General features: G+C 42.8%; 1 protein-coding gene across 5 annotated transcripts in view; it reads left to right on the top strand.

The window, feature by feature from the left end:
- LOC147016666 (receptor-type tyrosine-protein phosphatase S-like) overlaps positions 1-27,500 on the top strand; it is a 643,261-nt gene that overhangs the window by 473,518 nt on the left and 142,243 nt on the right. For all 5 annotated transcript variants that reach the window (XM_085845560.1, XM_085845558.1, XM_085845559.1 and 2 more), the window contains 4 exons: positions 13,972-14,234; positions 14,336-14,426; positions 18,692-18,892; positions 21,063-21,226. In XM_085845560.1, the coding sequence (XP_085701686.1) occupies positions 13,972-14,234; positions 14,336-14,426; positions 18,692-18,892; positions 21,063-21,226 (719 nt within the window). The remainder of the gene's footprint in view (positions 1-13,971; positions 14,235-14,335; positions 14,427-18,691; positions 18,893-21,062; positions 21,227-27,500) is intronic.

Below are 27,500 nucleotides of genomic sequence, written 5' to 3'. Positions count from 1 at the left end.
CTGATCCGGCCTTTTGGATCATTTTAAAGAAGGGTGCCCTATAATTTTAATGCGCTCTATGGATCCTCCGGAACTCACGAATGGTACACGTTGTGTAGTCACTAAACTACGTGGTAATATCATCGAAGTGGAGCTACTGCGGGAGAGTCGAAGGGGAAAACCTGAATGATAATCAATGGATAAAAATGATATAATATATTGTTTAAAATACATTCATGCTATCTGTCTTTTACCAGATGTTGCCAGTGACGCCCGTTGAAGACGGGCACCTTTACTAGTATATATATATATATATATATATATATATATATATATATATATATATATATATATATATATATATATATATATATATATATATATACACATACATATACATATATATATATATATACATATATATATATATATACATATATATGTATGTACATATTTTTGTATATATTGTTACAGCTGTGGAAATTCGCAGAGCACCATATACAGTAGGTCTTTCGATCTGTTATGTCGATAAGTCTGTGTTCAGATAGATTTCCCCACCAATGTCTCAGGGAATTATTCATATAACCAGGCTGTGAATCTTCAGTTAGCTGTTTTTCTTTTGCTATTGTTATTTTGGATCAACCGGTTCACAACAACCACCTCCACCGCCAACATCGCTCTCATCAACCGCTTCACAACAACCACCTCCACCACCAACACCTTCTCCACAACCGCCTTCATCGTAACCACCTTCACCACAACCACAACCGCATTTCCACCTCGGCACACGGTTGCGAGAAGCCTGGAATTCATCGGGGGAGAACGGACGACGGCCCCACCCCCCCCCCCAACGACGGACCCTGTGAGTGGATTCTCAACACGTGTGGAAAAGACGAAAGCTATGGAAAATGCAAAAGAAAGGCCCCGATTCGGCGAGGAAAATGCCCTTCTTCTGGAAGTTTCCCGCGCGTGCTGGAAGAGGGGGGCGGAAGGGAGGGCAGAGGCGCCATGTAGATAAAAGGGCATGCTGAACGCAAGGTCTGGCGGCTGCTGGAGGTTGTAGAGGTGTGTGGAGGAGAGGAAAGAGTGTCGTGTCGGAGTAGTGGGCAGTGTGAGGAGCCGCGGTCGCGGACTGGAGAGAGCGGAGCGCAGCAGAGCCAAGGCGCGCGGCCTACCGTACCGCGCCTTACCGTGGGTCGCAGGAGAGGGGACGTTGAGGGTCGCCCTAGTGAGTCACCATGAGGGTGAAGGTAACCAGCCCGGCCTCGCGGAGCCTTTACGGTCTACACGGCTCCGTGCTCATAAAGACCCCAAGAGGTCCAGTCTACCCCCTTGGCTTTGATGGGGTTTTTCCTTTGCTTCTTTGCGTGAACGTTGTGGCGCCATGTCTTTAAGTAGAACTGTTATGTGTGTACATAATAGTTAGACGGTAGTAGCTCTTTTGCATTGCTCGTGGTTTTCCCTTACATGTTACATAATTGCATGCGTGCTTTTCTTTTGCCTTTGTCGATTGCAAACTGCATGCGTGTCTTGCCTTGCTTGATTACATGACTGCATGACTGCAGATGTGCCGCTTATTCAATAAATGTGCTTGTTTAAATGTCACCCGTTCGTTGCGTCCTTTCCCTAATTGAACTGCCATATTGCACTCGGAATGTAGTTGGTTGTGAAATAACCGATAAAGTGATCGGGTCCAACGGGGCTGCGCAATAAATACCCTGCTCGGTTATCCAAAAACGAAGCAAGCTGCTTAAGTGGCTCGTTTCCAAGCGGCCCCGTTGAGGTACAGTCTCTCGGTAGTCTGCCTGCACGATTAATTAGGTATATCGACAATTCGGCGATTGACCCTGCAGCGCGGGTAGAATATTGACTCGGCTGTGGTGTGCTCAAAACACACCCGTAACAGGATTCCGGCGTTGATCTGGAAAGCTGTGACTCGATTGTCCGTTCGCTGGGCGAAGTGGCCGCTATTGGTTAAACGCGGTCGCTCGCACGCCGGCGGGCGGAAATCTACAACAATATACTTATCATAGTGTGTGTGTGTGTGTGTGTGTGTGTGTGTGTGTGTGTGTGTGTGTGTGTGTGTGTGTGTGTGTGTGTGTGTGTACATATATATATATATATATATATATATATATATATATATATATATATATATATATATATATGTACACACACACACACACACACACATACCCCAGCCTTTGTGGGGGGTAATGTTTGGAGCATCTGCTCTGAGTATGGTAGGTCAGTGGTTTCAACCCCGGCCGAGTCATACCAAAGACTTAAAAAATGGTATGTGCTGCTTCCTTGCTTGATGCTCAGCATTTAAAAGGAGAGAGCATGGACAAACCATTCTGAGAAGGCACGGGCAAGCCACCTAGTATAATGCCAACAATAATATATATATATATGCATTTTATTAAAATTGACATTATCAAAGCCTTTCGTCTTTCACTCCTCAGGATAAAACTGCAAGCAGATGAAGAAGAAGCACCAAACTCATTTAAGTTACAGTGTAATCTCCTCAACTTTTATTGATTGAGTGGTGGAACAATAGAGCATCATGAATAATGAATAGGTGGAAATAAACCATCATGAATAATGATTAGATGGAGGTACCAGCAGAAACATTATGCTAATTCGCTGAGGGCAAGTTGGGGGGAGGGGGTGGTGTTTTTCATGATGACTCAATGTTGACTGTGGCCGAGTTGTCACACAGTCAAGCCATCATAATCAAAATAGATTTAATGTTCGGACAAATTATTTCTGTCTGCAAGGAATGGGATTGGTTGACCTGATGAATGTGCCCTTCATTGCATGAAGGTGATCTAAACTGTATCCTCCACTCTGGATTTTAAACCAGCCAATACGATATTGCTCTGCACCACTGCGGATTATTCTGGAAATGCGAAACAATTGCAGAGGCACAGGGAATAGTCGTGCTGTGAACATTCTTACAAGCCCGAGTTGGTTGTCTCTGTCTGGTTGACTGACCCCGTCTGATCCCCAAAGGGACGTGTTGTTCAATACGATGCTTCAATCTTAAAGATGTGCGGCCCACATACCGAGCATCACACTGGCACTTAAATTCGTAAATAATCTTACTATTGCATAAGCAGTAATCCCATCGCATACATAATAAATTTGACCGAACCTTATATCTATATTGACTATGATGGCTTGACTGTGTGATAACTCGACCACAGTCAACATTGAGTCATCATGAAAACCACCCCCCCCTCCCCCAACTAGCCCTCAACTAATTAGCATGATGTCTCCACAGGTACTTTGATGATTCATCTCCACCTAATCATTACTTATTGGGGTTCATTTCTGCCAACTCATTATTCATGATGATGGTCTCAATTTCAGCATGGAGTTTTGGAGTTTGGTGCTTCTTCTTCTTCTTCTTCTTCTTCTTCTTCTTCTTCTTCTTCTTCTTCTTCATATGTTTGCGATTTTATCCTGAGGAGTGCAAGTCGAAAAGTTTTGATGTCTATTTTCTTGAAATGCATATTTAAATTTTGTTGTACTCAGGTCAGGTCAGGTATGGGAGCATGCGCCAGAGCAGCACGTCGCTGCGTCCCTTTTCCGCCGGTCCTCCAGGGGCCTCTGTCTGGCCATCCCCCAAACAGATGCCTGGCCCATCCCCATCTACTTGAGATGCCGATCAACTTGCTGTAATCATGAGGCATGTAATCAGTCTATTGGCCTCCTCCACTCAAGAGACTCCCTCGCTGAGAGAATCTGGTGAGCAGGATCAGCGTCACGAAAATGAGCCACATGCCCATACAGCCGCAGCTGGTGCTCATGGACTATGCAGTTACCAAATCTCATTTGAGTGTCTTTCAGCAACCGCTCGTTGGACACAAAGTCCAACCAGGGATAGCCAAGGATTCTCCGAAGAGACCTGGTACCAAAGGAATTAAGTCTCCATCTCAAATCCCTGATCAGAGTCCAAGTCTCACATCCAGAGAAAGACTGGAAGCACCAAAGACCTGAAGACTCAGACTTTCATCCTCCCGCACAGTTACCATCAGTGCCACATCACATTATCCAGTGAATCCATGACTCCCCAGGCCTGAACCAGACATCTGTTGACCTCTGACTCACAGCCAGCAGAGACATGAATATCACTGCCAAGGTAAGTGAATCTCTCCAGGACCTCAACATCTTCACCACAAACAGGCACAGACAGGACAGCAGCATCCAAGATGTCATTGAAAGCCTGGATCTTAGTTTTGACCCAGAAAACCCATAATCTCAGCGGCTCTCACTCCTCATTAAGGACCTTGAGGGCCCCCAAAAGGATATCTAAAGTCTCTGCAAAGATGACTGCATCATCTGCGAAATCAAGGTCACAGATCTTGACATTGCCAAATGATGCACCACAGCTTGATCTCTCCAACATCCTCTCCAGAATCCAGTCCATACAAGTGCTGAAAAGTGTGGGGGCCAGAACACACCCCCTGACAAACTCCAGTAACAACTGGAAAAAAGTCAGAGATTGCACCACCACATCTCACAGCACTCTCAGTACCAGAGTAGAGTTCAGACATCAGATCGATCAGTTTTGGTGGCACCCCACGAAGACCAAGAATCCTCCAGTGGGCATCTCAATTCACTGAATCAAATGATTTACAGAGATCAACATAGGCTGCAAGCAGCCCCTGCCGAAACTGTCGCCTGCGTTTGGTGAGGACACGAATAGCAAGGATACGGTGAATCATTGACTTCTTTGGTGTAAAGCCTGACTGCTCTGGATGCTGGTGCTCAAGCAGATGGTGGCGAACCCTATCAAGAATTATCCGAGCAAAGACCTTGCCCGGCACTGAGAGCAGCGTCACCCCTCGGTAGCTGTTGCAGTCTTGTCGATCACCCTTCCCTCTCCAGAGATGGACAAAAAGGCACCTCTTCCAGTCAGTTGAGATGATGCCTGTGTTCCAGGCAGAGCACAGAACTGCATGCAATGACATGAGTGCAGCATTTCCACCAGCGTTGAGAAATTCAGAATGGATGCCACAGATCCCTGGAGCTTTACCCCATTTCAACTGGTTCATCGCAGCCAGTGTTTCCATAAAAGAAGATGGATGACAGTTTATTTGAGGATCAGCAATGGGGATAGTCAGACCCCTGGCATCCAACTCAACAGCTGGTGGGTCAGGCTGGTACAACCGCTCAAAGTAACCGGCCCAGTGGGCCTTCACTTTGGACTCCTCTGTCAAGAACCTGCCACCCTCTGCTCTCACTGCAGTACACCGAGGGATTGCCTTGGATGACCGCAATGCGCAAATTCCCTTGTAAGCAGGACGACAATCACTTGACCACATCCGATGCTCTACCCCCTCACAGATTCCTTGCACATGGGCCACCTTGTCCACCCTTAGCGCACAAACAGTTTTATGCCTCAGCTCCCTGAGCAGCTCAGCTCTGCCATTCAGCCTGGCCCTGTGACTGGTCAATGGTATGCAGTGTCCCTTGAGAAACAAAATTCTTCTTCGCCCTATGGTGAGTTCCAAGACATCCACCAGCAAGATCAAGGACGGTGGTCTTGAAGGCATTCCACAACTCTTCAGGATTTCCCCAAGCACCCAGACCCCCTAAAATCTCCACTAAACTTGTTTGCAAACTTCTCAGTTACCCTCTCATCCTTGAACTTGCCAACATCCAGCCTAGGCTGGGATGGTATCATTCCCCTGGATTTAAGATGCAACTTAAGAGTTGCTACAACAAGCCTGTGGTCAGTATTGAGGAACTGAGCACTCCGGTAGACCCTGCCGTTCTGGATCCTCCTCCAGCGACCACCAACGAGCACATGGTCAATCTCCTTTGCCACATCACCAGCGTTGGAATACCAAGTCCACCGATGAGCTTGTGGGTGCTGAAACCATGAACCGGCCACCCTAAGTCCATGACTTCTTGCAAAGTCAAAGAACTTAGTGCTATTCAGGTTCACAGTTCCAGACCCATGGGGACCAACACACATCTCATAACCATCCCTATCAGTTCCAGTCGATGCATTGAAGTCCCCCAAGACTAGAAGTGTATCTCGCCTGGGGTAGTGATCAACCACAGACTCGAGCGTGGCATCGAATGCGTCCTTCATGGTGAGATCACTCACCTCAGTCGGAGCATAAACAGATATCAGGGAGTGACGGATCCTTAATCTCATAATACGCTCGTTCGACTGATGTTACCTCAATTATCATTGGAGCCAGCTTATTGGACACAGCTACAGCAACTCCTTGGGCATGGTAACCATCAGAGTGTCCAGACCAATAGTAGGTGTAACCACCCACCATGATCTCACCGCAATTCGGTCTCCAAACCTCAGAGAGTGCTGCATTACTGATGTCCAAACACCTGAGCTCAGGTGATAACAGAGACAGGTGATCATCCTCTCTTCGGCATAGGACATTCCAGGCACCCACCCGAAGGGACCGCCTCAGGTTAACCCAAGGAGACCGCCGTCTGGTGGACGACACCTCAGCACCATTCTGACACACTCTCCCACGATCTAACCCAGAAATGTTACCCTGTGGTTTCCCTCCTATCATCAAAGATTGGGGGTCCTGAAGGCCTTGCCTCAATCCCATCATCCAGTGAGCTGCCCTGCGAAGGTAAGCTGCACAGGAGGTACTCCCACGGAGTGGGTTTTCAGATTTTTTTTTTGTGCTTCGAGAATGTTTTGCGGAATGAAGAGTTTTACGGTGGCCGGAGTGCAAATCCTGCCACCAACCTCCGAATAAAGAGTAACCCAACTGCAGGAGGACGTCCGCAGACACAGTTGGGCACTAGATATGGATGGCCCTTGGCTCACAACGAGGTTCTCTCCCCTTTGACAGGTTTTGTTTTTAATCCAGCTGGGTGTCCATATCCAAACACCCTCCTCACCAGAAAATCTCATGGGGGAGGCGGTTTCGTCATCGACAACCCGACCATAGAACAGGTTAGTACAGGTTTACATGGTACCTGTAGCAAGTCACAGATCTGATCTGGCCTGACCTGACAATATCGAATGTTCTATTTATATATTTATATATATATATATATATATATATATATATATATATATATATATATATATATATATATATATATGTGTATATATATATGTGTATATATATATATATATATATATATATATATATATGTATATATATATATATATATATATATATATATATATATATATATATATATATATATATATATATATCGAATGTATTCTCCCATCGATGAGTTGTACTCATCAAATGTTTTATTTATTTATATATATATATATATATATATATATATATATATATATATATATATATATATATATCTTCTTCCTCTTTCGGCTTGCTCCCGTTAGGGGTTGCCACAGCGGATCAACCGTCTCCATTTCGCTCTATCCTCCACATCTTCCATTGACACTCCAACCACCCACATGTCCGCCCTCACCGCATCCATGAACCTCTTCTTTGGCCTTCCTCTTCTCCTCCTGCCTGGCGGCTCCATCTTCAACATCCTTCTCCCGATATACTCCGTTTCCCTCCTGTGCACATGTCCAAACCATCTCAATCTCGCCTCTCTCACTTTGTCTCCAAACCGTCCTACCTGTGCTGTCCCTCTAATATACTCATTTCTTATCCTATCCATCCTCGTCACTCCCAACGAGAATCGCAGCATCTTTAACTCTGCCACCTCCAGCTCCGCTTCTTGTCGTATTGTTATTGCCACCGCCTCCAAACCATACAACATAGCTGGTCTCACTACCGTCTTATATACTTTCCCCTTCACTCTTGCAGCTACCCTTGGGTCACAAATCACTCCTGCAACTCTTCTCCACCCACTCCATCCTGCCTGCACTCTCTTTTTCACTTCTCTCCCACACTCTCCGTAACTTTGGACAGTTAATCCCAAGTATTTAAACCAATCCACCTTCCCCACCTCAACTCCTTGCAACCGCACCATACCACCACCCTATATATATTTATATACAAATTATTATATTTATAATATTATATACAAATATACAAATTATTATATACAAATAATTATGTTTATATACAAATAATTATATTTATATACAAATATATATATATATATATATACCTTATATACATTTATTTATATTCATATATATACATTTACTAATATACATATATATATATATATATATATATATATATATATATATATATATATATATATATATTTATATATATATATATATATATATATATATATATATATGTACACATATATATATATATATATATACATATATATATATATATATATTTATTTATATCCCTGGTGTTGTAAGAGGCGACCAGGGTTGCGTCAGGAAGGGCATCCGGCGTAAAACATGTGCCAAATCACTATGCGGATCATACGGATGATCCGCTGTGGCGTCCCCTCACGGGAGCAGCCGAAAGAAGAAGAAGAAGAAGATAAATATTTATTTATATATACATATATATATACATATATATATATATATATATATATATATATATTTATTTATATATATATATATATATTTATATTTATATATATATATTTATTTATATATATATATATATATATATATATATATATATATATATATATATATATATATATATATTTATTTATATATATATATATATATATATATATATATATATATATATATTTATTTATATATATATATATATATATATATATATATATATATATATATATATATATATATATATATATATATATATATATATATATATATATATATATATATATATATATATATATATATATATATATATATATATATATATATATATTTATATATATTTATATATATATTTATTTATATATATATATATATATATATATATATATATATATATATATATATATATATATATATATATTTATTTATATATATATATATTTATTTATATATATATATATATTTATTTATATATATATATATATATATATATATATATATATATATATATATATATATATATATTTATATATATATATATATATATATATTTATATATATATATATATATTTAATTATATATATATATATATATATATATATTTATTTATATACATATATATTTATATATATATTTATATATTTATTTATATACATATATATATATATATATATATATATATTTATATATATTTATTTATATATATATATATATTTATTTATATACATATTTATATATATATATATATATTTATATATTTATTTATATACATATATATTTATATATATATATATATTTATATATTTATTTATATATATATATATATATATATATATATATATTGCAAGGAAAACTCACAACAGGATGTTGTGATTAAGTGGTGCTGCAGCATTTTAATTGGTGTGTTTTGGTGCGTTTTTAGCTCCAATAGCAAAATCGGTAAAATATTTCGAAGCAAAAATGGCTTATGCAAATCACCAGGCTTGCCCTTTGCACTGTTTCCTAATTGCTGACTTAATCATCCCAATTGCATTTGGTAAACATTGCTTTGAAATATTCCGATTATTTATTTTCAACCTCCCTCTTTTTTATTAAACAAACATCCAAGTCATTTCAGCAAAGGAAAATACTGCTCCATTAAGTTTCCGTCTCACCAGACAAATGATTTCATTGTACTGATGGCAATTTTATGCCAGACAATTCGACTTCCAAATGGAATACTAATGCATTCCGTACATGCTGCCATAAACACAATGTAAATGGAACGAAAAAAGGCAGAAGTATATTTACATTTTGGGATGATTGACAATGCACTGATTGAAGAAGAATATCTGAAATGGAATGAATTTTATGACTACCTTGTTGCATATCTATATATTAACCACAATGCACTGTTAACAACACAATTTGACTTTTGACCAAGTGATGTGCTGGAAGGTTGATTTCATGGAAAATATAAATAGATAATTGATATTTTAGTTCTTTTCGCAGTTTTTTGGTGAAAATGTGGTAAAATCTTTGTCATCCATTCCTCCAAGCTTCTCTGCCCCCATTAACCCAACCTCACTCAACCCTCTTACTTGCATGTCACTGTGTTGCCTCCTCTCCCCTCTCTCCTATTTTGTTGTTCCTTCATCCCCTTACTGGTTGGGTCCACCTGTGGCCCCGCTGACAGTTCGTTACCTTTTTGCCATTAGTTTGTCAATTCTCTCTTCCATGAGCCTCGATCTTGTGTGGCTAAAAGTTGATTGAATGCAATGGATGCTATTTGTAAAGTGTTGTAATATGATTACCACACCAAATATAAGATTTTTATAAATGGTCATCCAGCATTTATAAACATTCTTCAAACAAAATGTTGTCCTTTAAAACTGAAAAAAATCTTTACTGTTTTGAATGAGAAAATATGATTTGTTTTAAATTTGTTTCAAGTCCTGGATGGTGGCAGGACTTAGAGCTACTGAAGGAAATACGATGAATACATCAGTATACATGTTTAGAAGGAACAAATAATTGAGTAGAAGCAATAGTCCTCAAAATTTCAACTTTCACAAAATTAACCCAAAACAAATTTTTTAACACATCTCAATATTCAATTGTGGTGTTTCAGAGTGAAGGTCTTTTAAGATTAAGCAAATGGTCATATTGACATAATGGCCAAACATCATAGCTTTTTTAAACTTGTAACACAATTATGTGAGATCACGTTGTCTTACAATTTCAACAATGGACAATTATTATTGACAAATACGATAGTGTGTTATTATAAATCAGAGGCATTATTGAAACTGATAATAAGCTGGTGGTAATGAAACGGAAGACCAAGAAGGAATCCAAAGAAGCAAAGAGCAAAGATGGAGTCATCAAAAGGAACCTGGATAAGATTTGAGTTTCAGCCGCTACTCCACAACGCTCAAACCTATCCTTTTTTATTTATTAACACCAACTTATTAACACCAACTTTTTAGTAACACCAACTTATGGTGTTAACCCATAAGTTATATACAGTACTGGAAAGTTTGGGTTATTTTCACTTTTGTGGTGCAATTCCCTGTGACAATCCACACTGTGAGAAGAAGGGCAAGGTATGAAGAAAATAACAAAAAAGCTGAAGATCTCCGAGAATAGTGTTAGGTACACTTTGCAATGCCTGAAAGAAACTTGATTGGTACAAGCCAAGAAAAGGCCAGGAAGACCCAGAAGAACCTCCCCAAGGCAAGACATGCACTTGAGGTTGCTCAGCTTACATGACAGAAGAAAATCAAGTCAGCAGTAAATAAATGAAATGAGAGTAGGCCTGAATAATAACAGCTCGTCTAGCACTTTGCACAGAAGGCTGATCGCAGCAGGTCTTCATGGCAGAGTTGCAGCAAATAAACCACCGCTGAGACCACATAATATGGTGACAACACTGAAATTTGCAAAGCAACACCAATATTAGGCAACTGAAAAATGCAATCAGGTTCTCTGGTCTGATTAATCAAAATTAGTACTTTTTGGATCGAAGAGATGCCAGTTCGAACGCCGAAGACCTGGAGAACATGATGATACGCAATATTTGTCGCTGACTGTAAAACAATGGGGAAGCTCTGTGACTGTCCGGGGTTGTGTCTCAACTTCTGGTGTCGGAAAATGTGTTGAAATCAATGGGACGCTAAACAAAAGAGAAGTACAAGCAGATACTGCAGCACCATGCAGGTCTTTGTGGAAATCGTTTAAACAGAAGAGGATTTATTTTCCAACAATATAATGACCAAAAACACACTTCTAAATTAGTAAAACAGTATTTGGAGAACAATATTACAGCTTTTGTGCTCTAAGTGTTAGAATGGCCACCCCAGAGTCTGGACATGAGTTTCATTGAGGCCATATGGGGCTACCTGGAAAGAGAGAAGAACAGAAGGAACCCAACTGAAATTACAGAACTGTGGAATGTATTTTTACAGTGAGCAGGTCATTCCAGTACCTGGCATGAATCCTGGTGGGCCGCATCAAAACAGCTGCAATGGCTGACTGATTCAGTCACCCCTGGTCAGACCACGGGTCTATCCACCCTTATACCTTGCCGAGTGGGACAACCGAGCCAGTCGATGCATGGTGCTGGTGCCTTGTGCCTCATCTCTAATTACGAATGAGTGGAGTCACGAGATGCATGACACGGTTTTGTTATGGGCACTGGTTGCCCATATCCAATTATTCCTTTAATAGATGTGCCAAATTGCAACTGCAATCACGACCATCCGAATAAACCCCAAGACCAAATGGATTTAATTTCTAAATTGTGCACTGGACATGGAAATACAGAGAAGCAATCACAATAATTTCTAAATTGTGCACTGGACATGGAAATACAGAGAAGCAATCACAACAGCCAATAGCAAAAATGGTAATAAAAATCCTTATCCACGACCGAATACCATGCCCACAAAACCAATGATGAACGGGAGATTCCTTAAATAGACTATATGCCTTATCAGGCCCAATCATTCCATGTGAGATAGACAACAGATAAGAAGCAGATAAGACAGTTATACCCTTGCGGGACACAGCAATAACTAAAGAAGAACAGCACCGCAGTCCAGGCTGCATTGCAGGAAGGTAAGCTCTGTCCCCAGCCTGGCTCAAGAGGAGAGGAGAGGGCATAGCATGGTGGGGGCAGAGCCCTGCATGACAGCTTGAGCAGACCTCACGCATTTCTCCATAGGTTGAGTTTGAGCATCTGCTCAGTCATCCCCCCCCCCCCCACCTCCCTGCTTCACCCTCTTTTATAATATTGGCTACAACCTCCAGCTGTGATGTACTCCCCCCTCCCCCCCCCTCATCCACTTTTGGGCCAAGGACCCCGCTTGATGAGTGAGAGGACTGCCCCCCCCCGTCCCCCCGAGTTGTCACATGGACGGTCCTCCCCCTTTCCTTGAACACAACTGGCACACTGCTTTCCCACCTAAACTGGCATTTATTGACTTACCAGGATGCTAATAACATAAAAGACATATTTTAGAGGTAAGAACATTAAATACAGGTTTGAAGGGATAGCCGGTTTTAGACACACTCATTAGGAACGGTGGATGTCTGTCTAAACTTAAAGCGACGCATATCTAATATCACGATGACATCACCTCATACTTATTCTAATGCATTCACTAAGGGAGATAACTAAATGATGCTAAGCAATGTTAACCCCGAGCAGTCATTTCCACAACAGTATTACAGGATATTTAGCACAATATTCTTGTAAGAGTGCCTCTATCATGTACAGGAAGCATGTGTGAAAGAGTGATGGCTTTCTCGAAGGCAAAAGGTAGACACGCAAAGTATTGACTGATACTATAATATGACATTGTTCTTGTTATTTACTTTAGCAGTTCGTTTCACACACATATTTATAAAGGCTGTTAATTTACAGTAATAAAAATGAAATTATTCTGCAATCAATACACAAATCAATTAAAATTGTAACCTGAATGGACCAATTATTTTACACCTTAATTATGAAGGCAAATACATTCAACCCCTCCACATCCGTAAACCAGAACTGTTTTTAACATGCACTTATATTTGTCATTCATTATTTTTAAAACAATATATGCAATGTCCAAAACAAAGGCATCATCAAAAAGATTGTTTTACACATTACTCGTATATCTATATTATTCTGGACCATATTTGTATTTCAGCGTTTTTACACGTTACAATAATGATTGGTTAATAACATCACGGAGCTAAATATTTGTTCATGCAAACTTGTAAAATATCGACTGCTCATGAAGAAAATACAGGTCATTCTGGGGGCTTTTGGATTTTATCACAGTTATAGCTACATAATTATACATCTGAACATGGTTACCTTTGGTCATGCTTCACAGATCACCATTTTTTTTTTTAATGTTCAGGAAGCTGATAGATTACAACTGAAATATGACATGGTATACTTCTCAGGAAATGTCATTGTAACTTCATTATCATCAAGATCATTATGGTACTGGGCATAACTGTCTCACCGCAGGTCATCATTAGTGATGGGCGAGCAGTTGCTGTCGATGGTCATTCTCAGCAAGGCCTAGTCACAGGCCTCAGGCCTGATTCAGACTATTTTCTTGGTCTAACGCGACATGGAGCTAGTGCAGGAGGACTTCAGCAAGAAGTGGCCATCAGAACAGCCCCACACCTACTTCCTGGACCTCCCATCCCAATCGGTACAGTGGGCCATGATGGAATATTGCCGCTGGCTTTGCCTCAGCCTGAGGATTTTTCCACCATCTCTGTGAGGTCAGTAAAACCCCAATTCACGGGCAGACACAGAAAGACAAGAAAATTCTGAGATTTGCAGTTGGCCACTCAAGCTTGGCCTCCACGCATCATGTCTGCAGAAATTACTACCTGGTGGTGGTACCACTGTTAATGGAAGATGGTGAACCAACAAGCCCTTCACACCAACCTGATGAGATGGACTTCAATGAGGTCAGTTCTTATTGATTACTGCATTAACTGCATGTGTTGTTATAAGGACTTGCAATAAGGAGTGCAATAAGGACTTAATTATAGATCACCCTCCATTTTGATTTTTTGTTAAAGAAAAAAAGGCACATCCAACTAAAAAAGTAACTTCATGTACTCTGCTAATTTATATTAAGTTATAAGTAAGCAAGAGTCGACGTGGTCGGTCAGCTCTTGCTTATTTTTTTTTCAAGCCTGAGACCGGATCTCACAAGCCTGGAACCTGGTCTGCTCTTGCCTAGTTATGACTTAAATTAGCAGAGAATATCGAGTTACTTTTTTGGTTGGATGCGCCTTTCCTTTTAAAAAGGTATAATCCCAACCACCCCAATGTTATATAACGTATATCTAATACATAAAGCTCTTTCTAACCACTGACTGACTCACCCACTCACTCACTGACTCACTGACTGATATTAAAGATCGGTACCTTCCGGGTGATGTGGAAAGCTGAAATTTTGCATGCCGATAGACATCAAAGCCAGTACACCAGAAAAATTCACAGAATTGTCAGACATCCAGAAAAATGAAAATTTAAATGGATGAAAAAATAAATAAACTAGAACGGGCACTCATAGAGCGCATACCTTCGCCGCCACTACTTTTTTTGTTCTTTGTATGAGTGTGGGGAACTGGTTTCATATGAATGGTCTTATGAGACAAACCACATATCTATAATGTCATGACCCCCCCCCCGACTTTCGGGGGCTACGGACTAAACAACAATAAACTCATGTCGTTTTGGCGAGTCTTCACTCGCAAGCTCGGTGAATACAACGTTTCAACAAGAGAAGGTAATCTCGTTTGATGCTGGTTTCATGCAAATCGAATAAGAATTGACTAAGTTATGCCGAAAACCACATATTTTTCAAGGGCGTGACCCCCCCCCCCGACATTTTACCCCAACCGGTGACATTTGTTTTGACGTCATTGTGTCACAAGATTGGGCATTAAATTCTGAACATTTTGGTGCTGGGTTCATGTAAAGCGGACAAGATTTGACCGCGTTATGACAAAAACCGCATATTTTTCAAGGTCGTGACCCCCCTGACCTTTTACCCCAACCGGTAACAAGAGTATGGGCGTCATTGTGTCATATTGCATATCACAAGATGAGGCGTTGAATTCTGAACATTTTGGCGTTAGTTGCATGCAAATTGAATAAAAATTGACCGTGTTATTGTAAAAAGACAATTTTGACCTTTTCGTGACCTTGACCTTGACCTTTGACACGAATGATCCCAAAATCTAATCGAATGCTTCGTGGCTAATAACCAATCATTCCACCAAATTTCATGCAATTCGGATTAATACTTTTTGAGTTATACGAATCACAAGATTACAAATAAATAAATAAATAAATAAATAAATAAATACACGCCGACCAAAACATAACCTTTTGCAGAATGCGAAGGTAATAAATGAAAAATCAAATGCAGGTGAGCAACCTGAGACAATGGGGAAGCACAGTTCGTTTGCTTACACAATGTGTAAGCCCACTCCACTAGTGTGTTTGTGTATATGTATGTATGTATATATATATATATATATATATATATATATATATATATATATATATATATATATATATATATATATTTCAGGCTCTTTTAGCTTTACAGTTGCATGGGCTCTGCCAATTAGCTTACCAGAGCTTACCAGAGAGCTTACCAGAGCTATAGCCCCCCTACATGTCTGTAGGATTTTTATGATCCTGGGAAGAGAATACTACAGCCAATATCTACTAAGCTCTGTCTTATATGCAGAGCCTATTCAACTGTTTTGCCAGAAGTCTTTTTTTTAATTTAAATTGTTCCTGGCTGTTCCCAGAACTGTTTTGTGTGACAGACACATTAATGTGTGGCAGTCATTTCCTGTTGGTCAGAATGCACGCAACAACAGCTGGTGTGGCACTTACAACACACACACACACACACACACACACACACACACACACACACACACACACACACACACACACACACACACACACACACACACACACACACACACACACACACCGAAAGCTCAGTCTTATCTCTCACCCATAATTGGAGGGAACAATCAATCAGTTCTCAGCCAATCGATTATCCGCAGCTGTCACTGGGACTTTATAATTAGTTAACACTTGGCCCTTATAATGAAAGAAGGCTGAATATCGCTTGTTGGCAAGTCATCAGCGACAGTGTAGACAGTACCGTGCACCACCGAAGCTGATGAACAAGTACCACATGCAATGCCGATAGCAGTCAACATATAAATACCAAAAGCCCAATCACATCTGTCACCCGTAATTGGAGGGAACAAACCAATCAGATCTCACCCAATCAATTATCCACAGCGACGACTTGGATTATGTAATTTGTTTGCACTCAGCCCTTATAGTCAAAGAAGGTTGAGAGAGTTGATTGGGCTTTTGGCTCCGCAACCATTAATTTTTTCAACATAACTCAAATTCCTTTTTTATCTCACATTAAAAGCCCTGAGCTGACATCTTTCTGTGCACTTCATTTGTACAACGTAAAATCATTAAGAGCTTTAATATGTAAGCTTGATCACAAATTTAACTTCATATGTATGTATTAAGAGCATTCACTGGTTTTGTAATATTCCACCAGCAACTCTGCTCTTTCTGGCTTCATCTCGATATGAAAGCAATTGGAAATGACTTTTTGTATGTTTTTTGTGCTCAACAATTGATCAACAAGGTTGTCCACAAATTACTGTTCCAAATAAAAGAAAAATTTAAACGATATGGGATACAACGATTTGGTTTGTTGCATGTGAAAGAACATTTCTCAAAGTTTGATGTCACGATTTATCAGGATTATTATCATCAGTACACTTCAATGTGAGCACCACTTATCACACGTAACAAATCAAGGTGATACTCAATCTCCTTCCAGGTTTAGTTCAGTATTCCTGCGTTTTATGGTCTCGATCGCAGCCCTTATCCTCTTCCTCAGATCCGCAATATCCGTAACCCTCGATCGGTATACAGTACCATGTCCTTCACATAACCCCAAAGAAAAAATAATCCAGAGTGGTTATGTCTGGTGACTGTGGTGGCCACAGAATCGGCCCATCATGCCCAATCCATCGATCATTGAAGTGTTCATTGAGGAAATAGTGCACTGTCAAACTCTAGTGTGGGGGAGCCCCGTCCTTTTGGTGAAAGACCTCTGGTGGCAGGTCCACCAACTGTGGGAGTTCACATTTCTCCAGCATATCCACGTCATTGTCGGACATCATAGTGGCTTCAGCAAAGAAGAATGGCCCAATGACTCAGTCATGTATTAGGTCACACCGCATATTAACCTTTGGGCTCAAGTTCTCGGATCTCCTGGAGAGTCTCAGAGCCACAGATCATGATGTTATGTTTGTTAACCTTCCACAAAAAAAGGGAAAGTTGGCTCGGCGGAGAAGAGCACATGTTGTAGGAATCCAGCATCTTTGTCTACGTATTCCAATATGTCCACTGCAAACACAGCGTGTCGTATGCAGTTGTCTGGCTTAAGTGCCTGCACGAGCTGAACCTGAATCTTGTACGAGTACAGCCGCAGTCACACGTGCAACACTTTTTGTACTATTGAGTGGTGTATCTGCACCTCCCTGGCAGTAGATTGAATGGACTTATGGGGACTGCACTCGAATGACTCACGAACATGTTCAACATCTTGACAACTTGTGCTTGACTGGCCCACCCCCTTCCTCTGCAGGATTCTACCAGTCTCCATAAGTTTTTTTTTTGCCACTCACAAATCGTTTTTTCCAATGGTTGCTGCCTTACATTGGTCACCCTGAAGCTTTGTTGAACCTGTTTTGGTGACTTGGTCTTTATTATTATAAACCAGGCTACACACTGCGCTTTTTAGTCTGCGGACGTCATTTGCAGTAAATGACGTCACATGTCACAAAAGACAGCTGAAAATGAAAAAAAGAAGTAAATAAAACCTGGAGAATATGTTCTTTCACATGCATCCAACCACATCATTGAATCCCATTTCATTAATTTTTTTTAGTACGGTTTGAATTTCCAATGGCAATTTGTGGACACCCTGTATATTACTTTTTTGGAAGTTTCCCCTCCTCCTCTCCCCACCCCCCTCAGCACTGTATACCCTTTATAATTACTCTGAGATCTTATTATTTGTCTGCAAGTAAATGCTTCAACAAAATAACGGAATTATTGCGGTGTATTCCCCACATTGTAAATGCATTACCCCCAGCTCCTGTCCGCCTCTTCACTCAGCAACACACGACTTAAGGTGACAAGCCAGGTATACGTGGCCGCTACATTTCCTGGTCGCCCTCCAGCACAGTTCATGCTGGGAGATGGAGAAGAGTATCGAGGCTTCAAGAACCACCCGTTAGGACCTGGAAGCAGATTTGTGATCTTCCTACTTTTAGAGCTTGATGGAGAGGAACCGGTAAGACACTTCCAAACATTAAAAGAAACGTAGATAAAAAGAACCTCATAAATATAGTGTTGTGGACTCGGGGTTCAAAGTTCGCCAGGAAGGGGACTTCTCAGACTCCTCCCAAACTCCTGACTCTGAGGCCACCAGCCGCGGATAACTCTGTGGTCTGGCAGATTGCTTGTCAACCACGAAAGCTGATTGATACTCCCAAACTTGGCAGGGTTCTCACTACTACGTTTAATACCTTTCCTGTGGATTGGCATTATCAAGGGGGGCTCGCACCCTCACTACTGACGAGTCTCATCTTTTTTAATCAGGTGCAGCTGAATGGAGCTGCCAAGCATGTTCCAGCTAACGTTGTGGAGCCAGTCGGTGGGATAAAACGTCCCAGGCTAACATTAAGTGCGGACTATACTAGACCAATGGAGGAAAATATGCTATGAGCAGATTTAGAGGAACAAACACCAAATGTTTATTTACAATGGTGAGGAAAAGCATGTGGTACATTAAAAACAGAGGTTTATTAGAGGAATTGATACAGCAGGGACATAAAGTAATTTGTGTGGGTTGTACAGCAAAAGATATAGAATGTGGTCCAAAAGTAAAAAAGACAAATGAGCAGTAATCACCATGTCTATCTATCTTAGACAATCTTACTTATTTAACAATATGAGGCACCATCGGTTTTTCATGGAAGAGTTGATGGGGAGAAAGAAAAGAGAAAGTTTGAGGGGTTCGTTGACCTCTGTGCTCACCCGGCATGGGCTGGCATGTCCGATGCATTCCTGCACTGTGGAAAGGCAAGGGAGAGGGGACTGGGATAGAGGGGGTGTTGCTGTGTAGCTGGATTATTGTTCCACCTCATCCTGAAGTGCTCCACTGCATCTTATGTTGCTCCACCTCGGTTCACCTCGAACCCACCACCAGAAAGTCCACCCGCAATCAATCTGAAATCCTCTCATTTGCCCTGCAAGGCTCTCAATTTTATATGCTCTGAGCGGGGTGGAGCTTATTGTCCTCAGCAGGCATCACCATGCCATGCAGCAACCATTCTCTGCCCCTCATGTTCCGAGTGCACTGTGTCCATTGGTCCAGACTTTGCCTGCATCCTGACGTCACCCTCTCCATGAACCCATTGGTCTGGAAAATGTCTCATTCAACCTCGAGACGGGCCACAGGGCCAAACTCCCGAATTAACGTGGGGGCAGCGTGAATCACTCCCCGCTCGTAGCACAATCGTCCTGGAGGGTTGCGGATGATTCCCTGGGCAGTGCAATGGTTGCTGCCGACAGGGAGGAACAATAGACATATTAACGCAAACTTGTGCTAAATGGCAGCAAGCTTGATTGATTGTGACGCTTCAAGAAGGGGCGAAACGGTGCCCCAAACATGCGTGATCGTGGTTGCGGTCATCAATCACCGGCGAGTGGTTGAGATGGTGGTGGAGCAGTATTGTGGTTGAAGAGTGTTTGGAATGGCGTCGCAGTGGAAAAGCGATGGTTGAGGCTGAAGTGGATGGCGTGCGAGCAAAGTGAGACAATGGTTGTTGGTTTTGTGGTGTGGAGGGAATTGTCGTCTTGCGCTGTTGAACTGTGGTTGAGGCGGCATGGTTGAATAATGGTGAATCTTGCGAACAAGCATTTGGAATGCCAGCGAGTGATGGAATGTGAGCCTTGTACGATGCTTTATAAAGTCAATCAGCAATAAAAGTTCATGTGTGATTTTATCTGAGTGGTGTAGTAATTATTTATTTTGCAGCGAGGTGGTTGTGGTGGTGGTTGAAAGTGGTATGACGGTTGAGTTCTGGTGTGTGATTTGAATGGGGTTTTGGCGGCAATATGCTGATGAGGTGGCACGCACGGTGCCTCACTTCTTTGTCGTCATGGAACATACCCTTGATTGTGGTTTAAATTAAAAGATCAAAAAATTGGGAGAAAATGGGGAAAAACTAAACTAATTGTCACAATGCATATTCCATTAGTAACCCATTACACACAAGGGAAGGACCCTATCTGGAACAAGTATGAACAAAATGTGTATCTCTGAAACTGCTATATGTTGTGTGCCATTGCCTTGGGGTCTCGGTTCCCAGAACGCCCACAATGTAGTGTATTGCACTGAAGCAAGATTGAGTAGTTGGATGTAAGCATTTAGTACTAACGACTGTGTTTGTGCTTAGCGTGTATACGTGACCAGCCCATACTCTGAAGTTCTCCATGTACCTGAGATGGATCCAGTAACATTGGCACGTGATGAGGAGGAAGGCTTGCTTTGGGTCCTTGGGCCTGTTCTTGCTGTTATCTTCATTGTCTGCATCGTTGTGACAATATTATTGTACAAGAGGTAAGTCATACTTTCGCAAGCTATTTATTGTTTCTGCTAATTAATGTTCAAGTAATGTAATGAAGTAATGCTCTCCCGACAATGGATGAAAGCCCTCAATCTCAGACATGAGAACAGGGCCATCTCTCCAGACATGTCTCGAGCATTTGACACAATCTGGCACCCCACCTGGTCTCTAAACTCTCTGTCTATGGTATAAAGGCCACCTCATGCAAAGGGCTCACTGACTTCCTCCACTCTTGGAGTCAGCACGTGGCTCTTAACTGGATCGTCTCATCTCCTCTCCCTGTTGATGCTTGAGTGCCTGGTCAAAGCAGTGTCTTTGACCCAGTCCTGTTCCTCATCTTTATCAGCGGTTTTATAATTCCCTATAATATCCTGATTATCACTTCAAGCCTGGTGTTGACGCAGTGGTTAGGGCAGCGGCTTGGGATCCAAAAGGTCCTGAGTTCAAGCCCCGTTGGGCCACTGAATTAATACACCAGGGGGTTGACTCAGCCTGTCATCCTTCCGTGGTCGGCGAAATGAGTACCAGTGTACTGGGCCGGTGTATACCCCGGTTAAAATAGGCGTACAATATCCCTGTGTCGTAAGAGGCGACCAGGGTTGCGTCAGGAAGGGCATCCGGCGTAAAACCTGTGCCAAATCACTATGCGGATCATACGGATGATCCGCTGTGGCGACCCCTAACGGGAGCAGCTGAAAGAAGAAGAAGAAGATCCTGATATCACTTTGCTGATTACTCAATATCAGCACCCACTGTCATATCATTTCTCATTATTGAGACAGGCAAGCAGCAGCATCTTCCATCTTTTCAAACCTTGATATGACCAGGAGGTGATCCAACACTTGCAATGCATATTTTTCAACCCTGACAAATCTCTCTCTCTCTCTCTCTCTCTCTCTCTCTCTCTCTCTCTCTCTCTCTCTCTCTCTCTCTCTCTCTCTCTCTCTCTCTCTCTCTCTCTCTCTCTCTCTCTCTCTCTCTCTCTCTCTCTCTCTCTCTCTCTCTCTCTCTCTCTCTCTCTCTCTCTCTCTCTCTCTCTCTCTCTCTCTCTCTATCTCTATCTCTATCTCTATCTCTATCTCTATCTCTATCTCTATCTCTATCTCTATCTCTATCTCTATCTCTATCTCTATCTCTATCTCTATCTCTATCTCTCTCTCTCTCTCTCTCTCTTCCTCTCTGTCTCTCGCTGTCTCGCTCTCTCTCTCTCTCTCTCTCTCTCTCTCTCTCTCTCTCTCTCTCTCCCTCTCTCTCTGTCCTCTCTCTCTCTGTCCTCTCTCTCTCTGTCCTCTCTCTCTCTGTCCTCTCTCTCTCTGTCCTCTCTCTCTCTGTCCTCTCTCTCTCTGTCCTCTCTCTCTCTGTCCTCTCTCTCTCTGTCCTCTCTCTCTCTGTCCTCTCTCTCTCTGTCCTCTCTCTCTCTGTCCTCTCTCTCTCTGTCCTCTCTCTCTCTGTCCTCTCTCTCTCTGTCCTCTCTCTCTCTGTCCTCTCTCTCTCTGTCCTCTCTCTCTCTGTCCTCTCTCTCTCTGTCCTCTCTCTCTCTGTCCTCTCTCTCTCTGTCCTCTCTCTCTCTGTCCTCTCTCTCTCTGTCCTCTCTCTCTCTGTCCTCTCTCTCTCTGTCCTCTCTCTCTCTGTCATCTCTCTCTCTGTCCTCTCTCTCTCTGTCCTCTCTCTCTCTGTCCTCTCTCTCTCTGTACTCTCTCTCTCTGTCCTCTCTCTCTCTGTCCTCTCTCTCTCTGTCCTCTCTCTCTCTGTCCTCTCTCTCTCTGTCCTCTCTCTCTCTGTCCTCTCTCTCTCTGTCCTCTCTCTCTCTGTCCTCTCTCTCTCTGTCCTCTCTCTCTCTGTCCTCTCTCTCTCTGTCCTCTCTCTCTCTGTCCTCTCTCTCTCTGTCCTCTCTCTCTCTGTCCTCTCTCTCTCTGTCCTCTCTCTCTCTGTCCTCTCTCTCTCTGTCCTCTCTCTCTCTGTCCTCTCTCTCTCTCTGTCCTCTCTCTCTCTGTCCTCTCTGTCCTCTCTCTCTCTGTCCTCTCTGTCCTCTCTCTCTCTGTCCTCTCTCTCTCTGTCCTCTCTCTCTCTGTCCTCTCTCTCTGTCCTCTCTCTCTCTGTCCTCTCTCTCTCTGTCCTCTCTCTCTCTGTCCTCTCTCTCTCTGTCCTCTCTCTCTCTGTCCTCTCTGTCCTCTCTCTCTCTGTCCTCTCTGTCCTCTCTCTCTCTGTCCTCTCTGTCCTCTCTCTCTCTGTCCTCTCTGTCCTCTCTCTCTCTGTCCTCTCTCTCTCTGTCCTCTCTCTCTCTGTCCTCTCTCTCTCTGTCCTCTCTCTCTCTGTCCTCTCTGTCTTTCTGTAAAGATCATCTGGCCAACCATCAATCTACTTCCTTCAAACATGATTGAAAAATATTAGTCACTCAACCATTTGAGCCTCACCATCAGCCATGATCTTTCTTGGGCAAACCATATATCCAAATTGGCCTAAAAAGCAGGCCACCAACTGGGCATCCTCCATTGTACAAAGTCTTTCCTTGACAAAGCTGAGCTTTTACCATTTTGCAAGGACTTCATCCACAGCTCAATGGAGTACTGCTCTCATCTTTGGGCTGGCACCCCTGCCTCACACCTTTCACTTCCTCATGTTCTGGAAACTTGGGCCTGCAAAATCGTTGGAATCTCCTGTTATTAAGGCCTAAGGCCTAGGTCACATTTGCCACGGCGGCCGTGGGGTCTCCAAAATCTGCGGCCACTAGCAATTATACGGCGGCCGCAGTATTTCCACGGTCACACAATGTAGCAGTCACATATGTCTTTATTTTTCGGGTAGCCGCACGGCGTATTTAGAAATCGTGGAGACCGAAAACGTAGGGGTGCTGTACGGTCTTTGATTTGATGTCGCACGGTGACCTTAGGGCATCGCTGCGGCGGCCATAGAATTTTCAAGGCAGACGCAAGGTGCCTGCAAGGCGACCGCAGGGGGACCGCAAGGGGGGCCCTAAGGCGAACGTGTGGCCAGACGGACTGTAACAAGTGGGTATATATATTCCAGTTCTTTTTTTTACTGAAATAAAAATATACCAGTATATATAACTGAATATACTATAACTATAATATATCGTGGTGCCACCAGAATCCGAACGCCCCATTGTTTGAACAAATTGGAATCTGAACAATTTTTTTGAGAAAATTTTGCCCTAAAAACCTTATACATTTTAAAAACCGAACACAACGTGGCGTTCATGTTTGTTCACGTGTCTCTCCCACCTGTTCGAGCTGCATCTTCGTGCTTTGTTCATTCAGTTCGTCGGTGGAAGTCCTTGTGAAAGCATCTCTCGTGTGTCAATCGATACTTTTGGCCGCAGTCACATTTGCTCTACGGTGAGGATATGGCGGCCGTACGCCCTCTGAATTGACAGAAACGTGTGGCGGCTGCAGAGAAACTGAGGTGGCCTCAGGGTGGCCCTACACCATATGGCTATATTTTACAGGCCGTAAGGTAGCCATGGAATTATAACGCGGAGTTATAACTTTTTTCATTTCTACGTTCACCGTAGAAATTCGACAAGCCGAAACAAAAGAACTGGTAAAAAAAATTAACCCATTCGTTACCGTCCCTCTGGCCACACGTTCGGCTTAGGGCCCCCCTAAGGTCCCCCTGCAGTCGCCTTGCGGTCGCCTTGCGGGCACCTTGCGTCTGCCTTGAAAATCCTATGGCCGCCGCAGGAACGCCCTAAGGTCACCGTGCGACATCAAATCAAAGACCGTACGGCACCCCCACGTTTTCGGTCTCAACAATTTATAAATACCCCGTGTGTCTACCCGAAAAATAAAAACATGTGTGACTGCTACATTGTGTGACCGTGGAAGTACTGCGGCTGCTTTATAATTGCTAGTGCCCGTACATGTTGTACACCGTCCGGCCGCCGAGCCAAATGTGACTTAGGCCTTACCTCGTGTTTTCACCTTAATTTGTGATGTTTGTTTTTTTAATCATCTTGTGTTTTAATTAATAACAAAAAAAGCAATCCGATCACGTGGTGTGACAGACTGTCGGGCAAGGATTGAATTTCACATCAAAACCAGTTGTAATTTGGAATATCCATGATTACGTCAGCCCGATGCATTTGATGAAAGTGATGGTGGTTCTGCGGGCATCATGTTTGATGAGCTGCCCTGGGGGTAGCGCTCTCGCAGAGTGCGCGAGCGATCGGCACCCAGCACAGAGCTCGAGCCTGTGTGGACCTTTGGATTGGTGATTGTACCAGTTTACATACAATACACCGCCACCGAAGGTCATTCACTCATCTTATTTTACCTTAAACATGGGGAATTTCAGTTTAAAGTGTCTTGAAAGTGGGTTTTCTTTGGGAACACAAACGGATTAATTCACTCCATTATTTCTTATTGGGAAAATATTTTTGGAATCCGAAATTTTTGCAATCCGAACAGCCTCCTGGAACGAATTAAATTGGGATTCTGGGGGCACCACTGTATAGGCAAACACCTATACTCCGATCTCTAGCGGTAGCGCATGGTGGACGCATGGTCGACGCAGACTGCTACGGAGGCCAACGTAGGTGCACGGTGGGCGTCGGGGAACCGTGCGTCGACCCTGCGTTGCCCGCAGGTAGTCACACAGACCGCAAGGCCGCCATACGGCGACCGTAGAAATAGTGCGGCCGCCGTAATTTTTGGGGGGTTGGGAAAATTCATTTTTCATTGAGAAGAGCTTACGGCAGCCGCACGAATAATGCAAGCCCACCGTACGCCCTACGTACGGTCGACATGGAACACATCTACGTCACAGCTTGGCTTGTCGAATTGCTACGGCAAACGTAGAAATGAAAAAAACTTATAACTCCGTGCTATAATTCCACGGCGACCCTACGGCCTGTAAAATATAGCCAAACGGCGTAGGGCCTCCCTGAGGCCACTTCAGTTTCTCTGCAGCGGCCGCACGTTTCTGTCAATTCAGAGGGCATACGGCCACCGTATCCTCGCCGTAGAGCAAATGTGACCTAGGCCTAAGTCACATTTGCCACGGCGGCCGTGGGGTCTCCAAAATCTATGGACACTAGCAATTATACGGTGGCCGCAGTATTTCCACGGTCACACAATGTAGCAGTCACATATGTTTTTATTTTTCGGGGAGCCGCACGGCGTATTTATAAATTGTGGAGACCGAAAATGTGGGGTTGCCGTAGGTCTTTGATTTGATGTCGCACGGTGACCTTAAGGGGGCCCTGCGGCGGCCATAGAATTTTCAAGGCAGATGCAAGGTAGCCTCAAGGTGCCCGCAAGGCGACCGCAGGGGGTCCCTAAGGCGAACGTGCGGCCAGACGGACGGTAACGAGTGGGTTCATATATATTTTTTTTTTTTACCAGATTTTTTTTAGGCTTGTCGAATTGCTACGGCAAACGTAAAAATGAAAAAGTTATAACTCTGCGTTATAATTCCACGGGGACCCCTACGGCCTGTAAAAGATAGCCAAATGGCATAGGGCCACCCTGAGGCCACCGCAGAAACTCTGCGGCCACCGCATGTTTCTGTCAATTCAGAGGGCGTACGGCTGCCGTATCCTCGCCATAGAGCAAATGTGACTTAGGCCTAAGCTGAGTCCCTGGAGCTGTTACTCTTGCATTGCAGACAGATCAGTTGCCTCCCTGTATGCTGCCACCTCCTTTTTGGTCTTGCACCTTGTGCTCTTTCTGTACTCTGTGCCCCCCCCTCCCCAACCCCAATTCTCCTGCAGATTACTGCATGGCACACGCAGTCTGCCAGCAACTTACTTCTGGTGAAACACCCAAAAACCAGCCTCACTAGTCACCACCAACTCTCTTAGTCTGTTCAATCCCATTTCTCCCTCCGGAGCATGAAGCCAGCCAGCTGTTCACCACCACCTCATGTTATTCCCAATTCGTACTCATGACCTTTTTTATCCTCATTAACTAACCCCAAACAAACCCCTTCCTTTTCAGGTTATTGTTTTCTTCACTCTCTTTTTGTTCCATTTCTGTTTGATCTCCAGTTTTTCCTTCCTCTTCTTATTGTGTTTGAGCTTGCCTTCAGCTTGTTCACCCCATGTGTATTCCTGCACCTCCCCTTGATATCATGCTTCCCCACTGCCATTCTTCCTCCAAGAGTCCCTTTGTTATTTCCCTTTACCCTGCTGCTTTTTTTCTTTCCAGGAGTGAGGCAAGGTCTGGCAGTGGGACAAACAAGCGAATGAACAAACATAATAGGAGGATAGGGAGGAGGGGAGGAAATCCAGAAACCAGCAAGTAAGAT

This window comes from Eptatretus burgeri, chromosome 11 (assembly GCF_056783735.1).
Source record: "Eptatretus burgeri isolate ZD-2024b chromosome 11, Ebu_testis_v1, whole genome shotgun sequence".
In the NCBI taxonomy this organism is placed as follows: domain Eukaryota; kingdom Metazoa; phylum Chordata; class Myxini; order Myxiniformes; family Myxinidae; genus Eptatretus; species Eptatretus burgeri.
This window is presented reverse-complemented; position numbering and strand designations above follow the sequence as displayed.